Genomic DNA, 16,172 nt, shown 5'->3' on the forward strand with positions numbered 1-16,172 from the left:
TTAGGACTAAAACTGGACAAAATTATTGGGACACTTAGGACTAACACTTGACAAAAGTATTGGGACACTTAGGACTAAAACTTGACATAAGTATTGGGACACTTAGGACTAAAACTGGACAAAAGTATTGGGACACTTAGGACTAAAACTTGACAAAAGTATTGGGACACGTAGGACTAAAACTTGACATAAGTATTGGGGCACTTCGGACTACCACTGGACAAAAGTATTGGGACACTTAGGACTAACACTTGACAAAAGTATTGGGACACTTAGGACTAAAACTTGACATACGTATTGGGACACTTAGGACTAAAACTGGACAAAAGTATTGGGACACTTAGGACTAAAACTTGACAAAAGTATTGGGACACTTAGGATGAAAACTGGACAAAAGTATTGGGACACTTAGGACTAAAACTGGACAAAAGTATTGGGACACTTAGGACTAAAACTGGACAAACGTATTGGAACACTTAGGACTAAAACTGGACAAAAGTATTGGGACACTTAGGACTAAAACTGGACAAAAGTATTGGGACACTTAGGACTAAAACTGTACAAAAGTATTGGGACACTTAGGACTATAACTGGACAAAAGTATTGGGACACTTAGGACTAAAACTGGACAAACGTATTGGAACACTTAGGACTAAAACTGGACAAAAGTATTGGGACACTTAGGACTAAAACTGGACAAAAGTATTGGGACACTTAGGACTAAAACTGTACAAAAGTATTGGGACACTTAGGACTATAACTTGACATAAGTATTGGGACACTTAGGACTAAAACTGGACAAAAGTATTGGGACACTTAGGACTAAAACCTGACAAAAGTATTGGGACACGTAGGACTAAAACTTGACATAAGTATTGGGGCACTTCGGACTACCACTGGACAAACGTATTGGGACACTTACACTGGACAAAAGTATTGGGACACTTAGGACTAACACTTGACAAAAGTATTGGGACACTTAGGACTAAAACTGTACAAAAATATTGGGACACTTAGGACTAAAACTTGACAAAAGTATTGGGACACATAGGACTCAAACTTGACATAAGTATTGGGGCACTTCGGACTACCACTGGACAAACGTATTGGGACACTTACACTGGACAAAAGTATTGGGACACTTGGGACGAAAACTGGCCAAAAGTATTGGGAAACTTAGGACGAAAACTGGACAAAAGTATTGGGACACTTGGGACGTAAACTGGACAAAAGTATTGGGACACTTCGGACTACCACTAGACAAAAGTATTGGGACACTTAGGACTAAAACTGGACTAAAGTATTGGGACACTTAGGACTACCACTGGACAAAAGTATTGGGACACCTACACTGGACAAAAGTATTGGGACACTTGGGACGAAAACTGGACAAAAGTATTGGGACACTTGGGACGAAAACTGGCCAAAAGTATTGGGACACTTGGGACGTAAACTGGACAAAAGTATTGGGACACTTAGGACTAAAACTGGACAAAAGTATTGGGACACTTCGGACTACCACTAGACAAACGTATTGGGACACTTAGGACTAAAACTGGACAAAAGTATTGGGACACTTAGGACTAAAACTGGACAAAAGTATTGGGACACTTCGGACTACCACTAGACAAAAGTATCGGGACACTTAGGACTAAAACTTGACTAAAGTATTGGGACACTTAGGACTACCACTGGACAAAATTATTGGGACACCTACACTGGACAAAAGTATTGGCACACTTAGGACTACAATTTGACAAAAGTATTGGGACACTTAGGACTAAAACTGGACAAAAGTATTGGGACACTTAGGACTAGCACCTGCCAAATATGCGGGCCCGACCAACGCTGCTTGCAGCTTTAATTTCACTTGTTTTGGAAAGTCTTGACAAGCCAAATGTTCTTGTTCTAATGGCAGATAATTTTGCTTAGTTCAAATAAAATACCCCTCATTTTTTAATATTTGTTTCTTGTTTTTGAACACTGACTTTTTGCAGTGTAGTGCGTGGTACTTTAACTTGAACTTTTTTGCTGTTTTTGCTGTTAGAGTTCAAGTCATAGTCCACGATGTAAATATAAAATGTAAACAGAACTGTTTTTCATAGGAAATCTTAATAAATAGTCAAAGAAATGGAGCTACAACTCAGTTTCTTCCACAAAAAACCAAACATACTCTGCATCTCTTCATTAAAGTCTCCTCCATAATTGGCCCTTGATGACTTGTCACAATGTGAGAAGTCATCTCCGCATGTCCGCTGCAAACAGATTGCTAATTAGCATTCGTCATGACGCCACGAGGCGTCGTCGCAGGCCCAGTACGGGCTTTTTCACGTTGTGTGACATGAATTGCAACGTGATTGACACATCGGCAGTGTGACTTTTAGCAATCGTCAAGGACGCACGCTCTCGGTTTGATTCGAACAGACTTTTTTTTCACGCTAAGTCACGCTAACTCGCTCAACGCTGGCACGTCCCGGGGTTGTCACCAACGGGCCAAGCAGGCTTTGGCCCCGGCTCTGACCTTTCTGGATCCATGCCAGCCCAGCTGTGTTTAGACAGATCTGATCATCTGCCTGCCTGTTTCATTTCAATTCTCAAACATGCCTTTTTTGTTTTACTTTGGACGTGCCTTCTCTCATCTGACATCCACTAAGACAGATTACATATAAATGGGGACCTATAATTAGGAATAGACATTGATAAAAAAAAATTGTCCGGTTCCGAATCCACTTTCCATTCAGTTCTTTGTCGTTTCTCTTATCAATTCTGATTTTTTAAATAAAGAGATAACAAACAGGTAGATTAGCATGAACTATGTTTACAAACCCCGTTTCCATATGAGTTGGGAAATTGTGTTAGATGTAAAAATAAACTGAATACAATGATTTGCAAATAATTTTCAACCCATATTCAGTTGAATATGCTACAAAGACAACATATTTGATGTTCAAACTGATAAACATTTTTTTTTTCTTGCAAATAATCATTAACTTTAGAATTTGATGCCAGCAACACGTGACAAAGAAGTTGGGAAAGGTGGCAATAAATACTGATAAAGTTGAGGAATGCTCATCAAACACTTATTGGTGAACAGGCTAATTGGGAACAGGTGGGTGCCATGATTGGGTATAAAAGTAGATTCCATGAAATGCTCAGTCATTCACAAACAAGGATGGGGCGAGGGTCACCGCTTTGTCAACAAATGCGCGAGCAAATTGTTGAACGGTTTAAGAAAAACCTTTCTCAACCAGCTATTGCAAGGAATTTAGGTATTTCACCATCTACGGTCCGTAATATCATCAAAGGGTTCAGAGAATCCGGAGAAATCACTGCACGTAAGCAGCTAAGCCCGTGACCTTCCATCCCTCAGGCTGTACTGCATCAACAAGCGACATCAGTGTGTAAAGGATATCACCACATGGGCTCAGGAACACTTCAGAAACCCACTGTCAGTAACTACAGTTGGTCGCTACATCTGTAAGTGCAAGTTAAAACTCTCCTATGCAAGGCGAAAACCGTTTATCAACAACACCCAGAAACGCAGTTGGCTTCGCTGGGCCTGAACTCATCTAAGATGGACTGATACAAAATGGAAAAGTGTTCTGTGGTCTGACAAGTCCACATTTCAAATTGTTTTTGGAAACTGTGGACGTCGTGTCCTCCGGACCAAAGAGGAAAAGAACCATCCAGATTGTTATAGGCACAAAGTTGAAAAGCCAGCATCTGTGATTGTAAGGGGGTGTATTAGTGCCCAAGACATGGGTAACTTACACATCTGTGAAGGCGCCATTAATGCTGAAAGGTACGTACAGGTTTTGGAGCAACATATGTTGCCATCCAAGCAACGTTACCATGGACGCCCCTGCTTATTTCAGCAAGACAATGCCAAGCCACGTGTTACATCAACGTGGCTTCATAGTAAAAGAGTGCGGGTACTAGACTGGCCTGTCTGTAGTCCAGACCTGTCTCCCATTGAAAATGTGTGGCGCATTATGAGGCCTAAAATAGCACAACGGAGACCCCCGGACTGTTGAACAACTTAAGCTGTACATCAAGCAAGAATGGGAAAGAATTCCACCTGAGAAGCTTAAAAAATGTGTTTCCTCAGTTCCCAAGCGTTTACTGAGTGTTGTTAAAAGGAAAGGCCATGTAACGCCGTGGTGAACATGCCCTTTCCCAACTACTTTGGCACGTGTTGCAGCCATGAAATTCTAAGTTAATGATTATTTGCAAAAAAAAAATAAAGTTTATGAGTTTGAACATCAAATATGTTGTCTTTGTAGTGCATTCAATTGAATATGTGTTGAAAAGGATTTGCAACCCTAACCCTAACCCTAACCCTAACCCTAACCCTAACCCCTAACCCTAACCCTAACCCTAACCCTAACCCTAACCCTAACCCCTAACCCTAACCCTAACCCTAACCCTAACCCCTAACCCTAACCCTAACCCTAATCTAACACAATTTCCCAACTCATATGGAAACGGGGTTTGTAGTTTACAGGTATGTCAGGTTCAAACACTGATGGCATCTATTAAACAGACAAGAAGTAAGGAATCATGCAGAGACAGAGTTCAATTTTGTTCAATTGAGGAGACACGCTATTTAGGCTGTATTCTAGTTACAGATCCAAACTACGTTCTAAACGTCCTGCCCGTGCGTCTCCTCTATTTATTTGGAAGGTCCCTATTACATCACTGTCGCTGAGGGAAGGGGGTAATCTCGACAACTCCAGTTAGACACAATATATGATTATACAAAAATGCAAATTTGTTGACACTGGTGCTATCGCCCAGCCTCTGCTTTGTCTGCGTCCCGGTACCCGATGTTCGGCCTTGGCAGTCAGCAGGCCGAGTCTGGACACAACACTGATAAAGAGGCTGGCAATCTTTTGGACGAATACAAAAATACAAATAATAACTATAGCAACGGCCCTTAAGCTTAAAGTTTGTGTGATAACATATATACATGATTATTCTAACAAGGTAACACGATTGTACAAAGCCAACAAGAGGTCTTAAGAGGCACTGCGCATAGGAAAAAAAAACCAACACTTTTAAAATAAATTAAAGAAATAAATGTTTTTCTGTAGAATTTACCAAAATAAAACATGTGTGGAAATTACACAAAAATTTAACTTTTTTTTATTAACTGTGGTAGTCGCTTCCTAGCGGTCCCACTGACAGACACTTCACAGGATCCAAGCTTGCAGGTTGTACCAAAGTTTTAATAATCATATGTTTTTATCAACAGTTTTCTCTCCCAGAACCTGACTTTTCTGTCACGTCCGTATCCTCTCTTTCCCTCTTACTGTTAAAGACAACAGATGATTAGATTAACACGTACCACCTGTGAAATCTAATCACCTGCCAGCTGTGTCTCGCCGTCAGCACATGCCCCGCCCCTGCCCGAAGGTGCTCGTCCTCAGTACCATGGACAGCGGCGGTGACTTTTCCTCCTGCAGGAGGAAATATCAATCAATCAATCAATGTTTATTTATATAGCCCTAAATCACAAGTGTCTCAAAGGGCTGCACAAGCCACAACGACATCCTCTATATATATATTTTTTTATTATTATAAATATATTTCACTTCACTTCACTTCACTTGAACCACGCAGACAAAAGTATCTAAAACGGCGTGCAAAAAAATGCATGAACCTTATGAATTGACGTTTTGGCATTTCTTAATAAGGCATTTTAATTCCGAAAAGACGACATTCATTATAGGTCCCTTTAAAAAAATTATAATATTAAAAAATTAATGATGCTGAAAGGGTGTCACATGATTACTTTGTCTATTATGCCTAAAAAAAATACTTATTCATTTTAAACCATTGTTTTCCTTTTTATGATCCTTTTTTTTCGTCTCCTCAGCAAAATTCTGCTCCCATGTATGAGAAAGAGATGTTGGCTGGTCCCATATTGGAACCATTTAAGCATGAAAATGACCATTTCGTGGGTGTTTAGCCACGCGGGGTTGTTATGATGTCATGCAAATTCCCTGTCAGGGTTTCCCTCCATGGCTCCATGCAAATCCGATAAATGCATAATGTTGCTCAAAAACAGCTCATTCAACGTGAAATGGGCTTGAAAGACGACACTCGACACAAGTGCACCTGAAGTGCTCGGCTTTGTCTTCGCATTAAAATCTGCTCGCCGCCGATGTGATAAATGTGTCACCCTCTTAGTGATGAGAGGCTGTGGATGACACACCTGCCAAGCAAGAGTGGTTGAGATGACAATTTTGTCCTTTTTTGCGGAGGAGGCATCTGGCATCGACACGCTGTTGTACGCTGAAATACACCCATGAGTGGTTAATGAGGCGTCTGAGGCGGGGTGTGTGATGAGGGGGTCTGTTTGCATGTGTGTGTGTGTGTGTGTGTGCGTGTGTGTGTGTGTGTGTGTGTTCTTGTATTTCTACCCTTCCTGAGACATCAACAAGGAAAAGTGTGAGGACCGGTGAACAAGTTAGGACCGAAATCACGGTCCCGATGCGGAAAACCGTTGCCTCTAATAGAGAGCCAAATACTAGAGTCCGTGAACATTGCTCCAAAGTCAGGTTTTTTTTAACAATATTTTCTCGTAAAATTATCACTTTTTTATGTCAAAATATTACTTTTTAATGCAAAATGGTGACATTTGTCTTATAAAGTTCTGACTTTTATCACAATTTTGCCAATTTTTGTTGTTCTTGTAAAATAGTGACATTTTTTTTAGTAAAATTATGACTTTTGTCATCATTTTGCCAAGTACAATTCAGTTTATTATTATAATATTGCCAACATTTTAAAGTGTTCTTATTAAATTGTGACTTTTGTCGAGTAAAATTACGAGTCTTTTCATAAAATTGCCAAAATGTTAAGCTTTTCTTGTAAAACTTGTGACTGTTATTGAGTAATATTCCAACTTTTATCATAATATTGCACACATGTTCCGTTTTTCTTGTAAAATTTTGACTTGCGTTGAGTAAAATGACGACTTTTATAATAAATATAATACTTTTTCTTGTTATATTCCAACTAATTTTTCACAAGCTTTTTTATATTTACATAGTATGTATATATTTGGAGGTCTCAAGAAGGTAACAAATACAAGGATGTGTGTGTGTGCGTGCGTGTGTGTGTGTGTGTGTGTGTGTGTGTGTGTGTGTGTGTGTGCGTGCGTGTGTGTGTGTGTGTGTTCTTGTATTTCTACCCTTCCTGAGACATCAACAAGGAAAAGTGTGAGGACCGGTGAACAAGTTAGGACCGAAATCACGGTCCCGATACGGAAAACCGTTGCCTCTAATAGAGAGCCAAATACTAGAGTCCGTGAACATTGCTCCAAAGTCCGGATTTTGTTTTACAATATTTTCTCGTAAAATTATCACTTTTTTATGTCAAAATATTAATTTTTAATGCAAAATGGTGACATTTGTCTTATAAAATTCTGACTTTTATCACAATTTTGCCAATTTTTGTTGTTCTTGTAAAATAGTGAATTTTTTTTTAGTAAAATTATGACTTTTGTCATCATTTTGCCAAGTACAATTCGGTTTATTATTATAACATTGCCAACATTTTAAAGTGTTCTTGTTAAATTGTGACTTTTGTCGAGTCTTTTCATAAAATTGCCAAAACGTTAAGCTTTTCTTGTAAAACTTGTGACTGTTATTGAGTAATATTCCAACTTTTATCATAATATTGCACACATGTTCCGTTTTTCTTGTACAATTTTGACTTGCGTTGAGTAAAATGACGACTTTTATAATAAATATAATGCTTTTTCTTGTGAAATTGTGACCTTTTTCTTGTGAAATTCCAACAAATTTTTCACAACAAGCTTTTTTATATTTGCATATCATGTCTATATTATTAATGTTGTAAATACAAATCTTTATATATCAAGAAAGGCTGGTCCTAAAGAGGGAGACATTTTTCGGAGGGCTCAAGAAGGTAACAAATACAAGGATGTGTGTGTGTGTATGTGTGTGTGTGTGTGTGTGTGTGTGTGTGTGTGTGTGTTCTTGTATTTCTACCCTTCCTGAGACATCAACAAGGAAAAGTGTGAGGACCGGTGAACAAGTTAGGACCGCAATCATGGTCCTAATACGGAAAACCATTGCCTCTAATAGAGAATCTGTGAACATTGCTCCAAAGTCAGGATTTTTTTTTTTTGCAATATTTTCTCGTAAAATTATTACTTTTTTATGTCAAAATATTACTTTTTGATGCAAAATGGTGACAATTGTCATATACAATTTTGACTTTTATCACAATATTGCCATTTTTTTGTTGTTCTTGTAAAATAGTGACATTTTTTTTAGTAAAATTATGACTTTTGTCATTATTTTGCAAGTAAAATTCAGTTTATTATTATAATATTGCCAACATTTTAAAGTGTTCTTATTAAATTGTGACTTTTGTCGAGTAAAATTACGAGTCTTTTCATAAAATTGCCAAAATGTTAAGCTTTTCTTGTAAAAATTGTGACTGTTGTTGAGTTAAATTTAATTTTTTTATCATAATATTGCACAAATGTTCCGTTTTTCTTGTAAAATTTGGACTCGCGTTGAGTAAAACGACGACTTTTATTATAATACTGCCAAAATTCCAAGTTTTTCTTGTGAAATTGTGACCTTTTTCTTGTGAAATTCCAACTAATTTTTCACAACAAGCTTGTTTTATATTTGCATAGTATGCATATATTATTAATGTTGTAAATACAAATCTTTATATATCAAGAAAGGGTCGTCCTAAAGAGGTAGGCATTTTTCGGAGGTCTCAAGAAGGTAACAGCTACAAGGATGAGTGTGTGTGTACGCGTGTGTGTGTGTGTGTGTGTGTATTTGTGGTTGTGTGTGTGTGTGTGTGTGTGTGTGTGTGTGCGCGTGGTGCATTTTAGACAGGAGGTTCCCCTCACTATCCTAAACTTGGCATCTCCAGACCGTGCAAGTACGCCATCTGTAGTTCTTCGTCATAAAGCTGCTGTTCTCGTTTCAAGGCGGCATCAAATCATCTTAAATGTGCACATCCAGTGCTTGATTACCAACAGCCACAGAGCACAAAGTAACGACAAATAAACTAAACTAAAAAGTAAGAAAAATAATGTGTTTTTACACCACGGGTGCCCACACCCTTCAGCTACTTTTCAATTGACCAAGTGGAGGGGATCTAGCTCATTCATATATATCATTTATATATAAATATATAAACAGCCCACTACCTATAATATGGGCTTTGTCATTGTCTCCCAAAACATTATTAGTTAATGAGGTCAATAGAGACAACAATCTTGACGTCATTGGTCTCAGCAAAACCTGGCTCAAACCGGACGATATTTTTGCGCTGAATGAGGCATCTCCTCCTAACTATACGAATGCACATATTGCTCGTCCCCTTAAAAGGGGTGGTGGGGTCGCACTAATATACAATGAAAACTTTAACCTTACCCCTAACCTAAATAATAAATATACATCGTTTGAGGTACTTATTATGAGATCTGTCACACCGCTGCCTCTCGAGACACTTGTGATTTAGGGCTATATAAATAAACATTTATTTATTTATTTATTTATGAAAGAGACATTTTTGTGAACAAGTAAAATGCGTTTAATGATAATACAAGCATGTTCAACACATATATAGTCTAGTGTTGTCCCGATACCAATATTTTGGTACCGATACCAAATTTTTTTCGATGCTTTTCGGTACTTTTCTAAATAAAGAGGACCACAAAAAATTGCATTATTGGTTTTATTTTAGGAAAAAAATCTTCTGGTACATTAAACATATATTTATTATTGCAAGATTGTCCTTAAATAAAATAGTGAACATACTAGACAACTTGTCTTTTAGTAGTAAGTAAATAAACAAAGGCTCCTAATTTAGCCGTTGACGTATGCAGTAAAATATTGTGTCATTTATACAGCTATTATTTTGATTTGGGTGGTCTCGAATCCAATAGTTGCATTTTATTTTAGTTGCCAAAAAGAAAAAGCATACTTTATTTGTATGACTGACAATGTGTTTGTATTTTTTCCCAGGTAATATCCACTCTGTCGAGGATCTCCCATCACAGCATTGCACAAATCAAAGGAATCAGGTAAATCTTATTTCTAAATAGCATTTATTATTCCATATTAGAGAGAAATGATTACAGTATTCACACTTCTATGCACTACCACTGCTCATTTTTGGCGAATACGCTGCACATATAACGACATAAGGCCAATTAGTGAGTGTCATCTTGCTCGTTACAATATATTCCACAGTCATTTTCACCTGTCATTCAAACAAGGGTGATACATTTATGCAGACATGTAAAATAAAATTATAAGTCCTGATGTGTGTTGCTGTCTAAGTCAGACGGCGCCATTTTTCTCACACAATAATGAAAAAAATATTTTTTTTAATTCTCACTGCTCTTTCAGCTTTAAAATAAGCTTGTGATTACTCTTCGTTTTTTTAAACTGCTTGGAGCTCAGAGCTCATCAGTGCAACATAAAAAAAAAAATCATATATATATATATATATATATATATATATATATATATATATATATATATATATATATATATGTATGTGTGGGAAAAAAATCACAAGACTATTTCATCTCTACAGGCCTGTTTCATGAGGGGGGGTTCCCTCAATCATCAGGAGATTTTAATGGGAGCATTCACATACCATGGTTTATATAGGGCACAGAGTGGGTGGGTACAGGCTGGCGTAGGGGCGTGGTGATTGGCTCATGTGTTACCTAGGAGGTGTTTCCGTCTGTGGCGGCATGCTGTTACAATTTCGCTGCGCTTGTTGAGGGATGACAGGTCTGGACGGTAAATAATAAACAGTTTCTCTTTCAAGCATAGGTTGCATCTTTTATTACCACTATTGTAAGGTGTGCTGGATGCAAGAATTTGCCATGTTATTGAATATTCAACATTATTGTCTTTGAGGTCCCAAATGTGTTTGCTGAGTTCTGTGGTATTTCGCAGGTTTTTGTTCCTGAAAGAAGCCTTGTGATTGTTCCATCTGGTTTTGAATTCTCCCTCGGTTAATCCTACATATGTGTCGGATGTGTTAATGTCCTTGCGTATTACCTTAGATTGGTAGACAACTGATGTTTGTAAGCACCCCCCGTTGAGAGGGCAATCAGGTTTCTTTCGACAGTTACAGCCTTTGTTGGTTTTGGAGTCGCTCTATCCGGGGGCCGACGGCTCATTTGCAATTGTTTTGTTGTGGTTTGAGATGATTCGTCGTATATTGTTCATACAGCTGTAGCTCAATTTAATGTTGTTCTTGTTGAATACTTTTCTTAGGGTGTTGTCTTTGGAAAAGTATTCAACAAGAACAACATTAAATTGAGCTACAGCTGTATGAACAATATACGACAAATTATCTCAAACCACAACAAAACAATTGCAAATGAGCCGTCGGCCCCCGGACAGAGCGACTCCAAAACCAACAAAGGCTGCAACTGCCGAAAGAAACCTGATTGCCCTCTCAACGGGGGGTGCTTACAAACATCAGTTGTCTACCAATCTAAGGTAACACGCAAGGACATTAACACATCCGACACATATGTAGGATTAACCGAGGGAGAGTTTAAAACCAGATGGAACAATCACAAGGCTTCTTTCAGGAACCAAAACCTGCGGAATACCACAGAACTCAGCAAACACATTTGGGACCTCAAAGACAATAATGTTGAATATTCAATAACATGGCAAATTCTTGCATCCAGCACACCTTACAATAGTGGTAATAAAAGATGCAACCTATGCTTGAAAGAGAAACTGTTTATTATTTACCGTCCAGACCTGTCATCCCTCAACAAGCGCAGCGAAATTGTAACAGCATGCCGCCACAGACGGAAACACCTCCTAGGTAACACATGAGCCAATCACCACGCCCCTACGCCAGCCTGTACCCACCCACTCTGTGCCCTATATAAACCATGGTATGTGAATGCTCCCATTAAAATCTCCTGATGAGTGAGGGAACCCCCCCTCATGAAACAGGCCTGTAGAGATGAAATAGTCTTGTGATTTTTTTTCCCACACATACATATATATATATATATATATATATATATATATTTGATGTGTCTGAACACCGTGTAGATCACAGGTGTCGAACTCAAGGCCCGGGGGCCAGACGTGGCCCCCCCACTTCATTTTATTTGGCCCTCGAAAGCCTGGAAATAATATTGTGGAAGACTTGCTCTTCCGGGTTCTTCAGACCACCAATTACGGACATGACCGCCTCGTTCATCTTTCTGAACAATGATTTGTTTCGCAATAAATGCTTTTTGTGTCCGTTTTCAGTCATTTCTGTCCGTCTCGCCCTCGCTCTTGTTCGTGCTGGGGTTTTCTCTCCTCCATCAACAACCCCTCTCCTTCCCGGCTGCTGCTCTTTAACAGAGCGACCGGTGATTTGATAAGCCAGCCCAGGTGTGCCATCTACGCACCTGTCGCTAATCTCCAAACCGGTCCTGGCACACCCCGCTTCGCTGCAGGTCCGCAGGCCACGCCCCCCCACAAATATGTATCAATAAAGTACTGTAACTTTTCTTACTAAATGTATTCTTTCTTTCTATTTCGGTAGAAAAAAAAAATTTACTCCTTGTGATCGCAAATTATGTTAACTTAAATATTGACTAATTATGCAAAAATATATTACTGAACATTCAAACCATTTTTTAAATAGAAATAAATATTAATAATAATGATTTCAAAGCAAGTTATTGTCACGACTAGGACTGTGGCGTGGTTTGTTCTCCCGAGGTGCAAAAGATTTGGACCATACGTGGCGTGAAGAGGAGTACATGATTTAATTAAACACTATAACTACAAAAAAAAGGAAGCAAACAAAAGGCGCGCACAAGGGCGAAAGCACAAAAACTTGACTATAAACACACAACTTGCACAAAGGCAGAAACTATGAACAATTTAACAAAACTTGCAAACTATGGCATGAATAAAGAAAACTTACTTGGACATGGCATGAAGTGCGCAGAGGTTAACAGAGTGTGACAGGGGTACGAAGAGCATAAATGTGGGATGTCGCCAGAAAGACAAACTGAAAACAATGAACTTAAATACTACAGACATGATTAACGAAGGGCAGCACGGTGGCAGAGGGGTTAGTGCATCTGCCTCACAATACGAAGGTCCTGAGTAGTCTTGGGTTCAATCCCGGGCTCGGGATCTTTCTGTGTGGAGTTTGCATGTTCTCCCCGTGACTGCGTGGGTTCCCTCCGGGTACTCCGGCTTCCTCCCACCTCCAAAGACATGCACCTGGGGATAGGTTGATTGGCAACACTAAATTGGCCCTAGTGTGTGAATGTGAGTGTGAATGTTGTCCGTCTATCTGTGTTGGCCCTGCGATGAGGTGGCGACTTGTCCAGGGTGTACGCCGCCTTCCGCCCGATTGTAGCTGAGATAGGCTCCAGCGCCCCCCGCGACCCCAAAAGGGAATAAGCGGTAGAAAATGGATGGATGGATGATTAACGAAAACAGGTGCGTGACTCAAAACGTGAAACAGTTGCGTGACTTGACAGGTGAAAACTAATGGGTTGCTATGGTGACAAACAAGAGTGCACAATGAGTCCAAACGTGGAACAGGTGAAACTAATGGGTAACCAATGGAAACAAGGCAAGGGAGTGAAAAGCCAGAAACTAAAGAGTCCAATAACTAAACAAAACAAAACATGACTAAAACAAAACATGATTACACAGACATGACAGTTATCCATCAAATTGTGCAATGTAAAAGTAGCAAAATTGTGAAATTGACTGTGGTTTTTACAGCATTTTTCTCTAAATGAAAAAAAAAACAGTACTTTTATTTTTTATTTTTTTACTGTGGTGCCGTTTTGGCATTTCCAGTAATACACCAAAAAATCTACAGTTGTTGATTTAAGGTAAAAAAAAAAAAAAAGTGGCAGCTCAGGTGCCAAAATGTTACTGTAAAATTGCAGTTTTTTTTATTTACAGTAAAGAAACAAATTAAAATTTTACAGTAAAATTCTGGCAATTCTTTTTTTTTTTTTACCATAAAAACAGCAGTACTGTTTTTCCATTTACAGTAATATACACTACACTTTGAGGTGAAATTATTGCAATTTACCATATTTTTTTTTTACATTTTAGTTTAAAAAAAATCTACTAATAAAAATGCATTAAAAAAAATTGTGTCATAATAGTATTCACTGCCACTCTGGGGCCAAACATAACTGCGATGTGGCCCTCGGTTTAAACGACTTTTGACACCTCTGGAGTAGACGTTGCACCTATTAGGCGGAAATGAAGGCGCGACATAGAACGCCAGCTCAGGTCTCTTGCCTTTAATAAACACACACTCAACCTGCTGACTTCTGACTGTTGACATTGACTGCGAGGTGACAAAATCGATGCTTGTTTGACTGCACTGGAAACTAATCTTTGTCCTCTAAGCCAGTGTTTTTCAACCGCTGTGCCGCGGCACACTAGTGTGCCGTGAGATACAGTCTGGTGTGCCATGGGAGATGATCTAATTTCACCTATTTGGGGTAAAAATATTTTTGCAAACCAGTAATTATAGTCTGCAAATGATGTTGTTGTTGTTGAGTGTCGGTGCTGTCTAGAGCTCGGCAGAGTAACCGTGTAATACTCTTCCGTATCACTAGGTGGCAGCATGGTATGTCGTAATCCCAATATGCAGACGACAGTGGGAGGCAGTATGCAGATAAAAAGGTATCTAATGCTAAAACCAAAAATAAACAAAAGTTGAGTGCCCCTAAGAAAAGGCATTGAAGCTTAAGGAACGAAACTAGAAACTGAACTGGCTACAAAGTAAACAAAAACAGAATGCTGGACGACAGCAAAGACTTACTGTATTTTCCGCACCATAAGGCGCCCTGGGTTATAAGCCGCGCCTTCAATGAACGGCATATTTCAAAACTTTGTCCACCTATAAGCCGCCCCGTGTTGTAAGCCGCATCTAACTGCGCTAAAGGAATGTCAAAAAAACAGTCAAATAGGTCAGTCAAACTTTAATAATATATTAAAACCAGCCTGATGTGGGCGCGCATAGAATCGTATATCAACATGGACGGAGCTGCGTGAAAAAAGCCACCCGGCCTCTTCGCGTAAACTTACCTTAACCACTCGCTCATCTTTTCTTCATCCATCCATCCCTTCGAGTTAGCTTTTATGATGACGCCGGCTGGAAAGGTCTCTTTTGGCAAGGTCTTCCTTTTGAATATCACCATGGGTGGAAGTTTCTGGCCATTAGCATGGCAAGCTAGAACCACAGTGAAGGATGACTTCTCATTCCCTGTGGTGCGAATATTCACCGTACGTGCTCCCGTTGTATCCACGGTGCGGTTCACAGGAATATCAAAAGTCAGTGGAACCTCGTCCATGTTGATAATGTTCTCTGGCCGGATCTTTTTTTCAGCTATCTTGTTTTTACAATATGCACGGAAAGTAGCCAGCTTTTCTTGAAAGTCTTTAGGCAGTTGCTGTGAAATAGTAGTCCGTGTGCGGATGGAGAGATTGCGTCTTTTCATGAACCGGATCCCTGTCGCTTAGTAGGAGCCATTTTGTGGTCTTTACAGATGTAAACACACAAAGGAAATGAAACGTACGGTAATATCCGCGCGCTTTTTTCTTCTTCTACGCGGGCGGGTGGTTGCTTACAGTAGAAGAAGAAGCGCTTCCTGTTCTATGGGGGCGGGTGCTTACCTTGGCGGTTGCTTGCGTAGAAGAAGAAGCACTTCCTCTTCTACGGGGAAAAAAGATGGCGGCTGTTTACCGTAGTTGCGAGACCGAAACTTTATGAAAATGAATCTTAATATTAATCCATTTATAAAGCGCACCGGGTTAAAAGCCGCACTGTCAGCTTTTGAGTAAATTTGTGGTTTTTAGGTGCGGCTAATAGTGCGGAAAATACGGTACATGACAATCAACAATGTCCCCGCAAAGAAAAACAAAAACAACTGAAATATTCTTGATTGCTAAAACAAAGTAGATGCGGGAAATATCGCTCGAAGGAAGACATGAAACTGCTACAGGAAAATACCAAAAAAAAAGAGAAAAAGCCACCAAACTTGGAGCGCAAACAAGAACTAAAACACTACACACAGGAAAACAGCAAAAAAGTCCAAATAAGTCAGGGTGTGATGTGACGGGTGGTGACAGTACACC

General features: G+C 39.3%; 1 protein-coding gene across 9 annotated transcripts in view; it reads left to right on the forward strand.

Annotated features, from left to right (window-relative positions):
• vav2 (vav 2 guanine nucleotide exchange factor) overlaps window positions 1–16,172 on the forward strand; it is a 675,751-nt gene that overhangs the window by 434,258 nt on the left and 225,321 nt on the right. For all 9 annotated transcript variants that reach the window (XM_072915349.1, XM_072915351.1, XM_072915350.1 and 6 more), the window contains exon 3: window positions 10,029–10,087. In XM_072915349.1, coding sequence (XP_072771450.1) covers window positions 10,029–10,087 — 59 coding nt within the window. The remainder of the gene's footprint in view (window positions 1–10,028; window positions 10,088–16,172) is intronic.

This window comes from Nerophis lumbriciformis, linkage group LG20, assembly GCF_033978685.3.
Source record: "Nerophis lumbriciformis linkage group LG20, RoL_Nlum_v2.1, whole genome shotgun sequence".
In the NCBI taxonomy this organism is placed as follows: Eukaryota; Metazoa; Chordata; class Actinopteri; order Syngnathiformes; family Syngnathidae; genus Nerophis; species Nerophis lumbriciformis.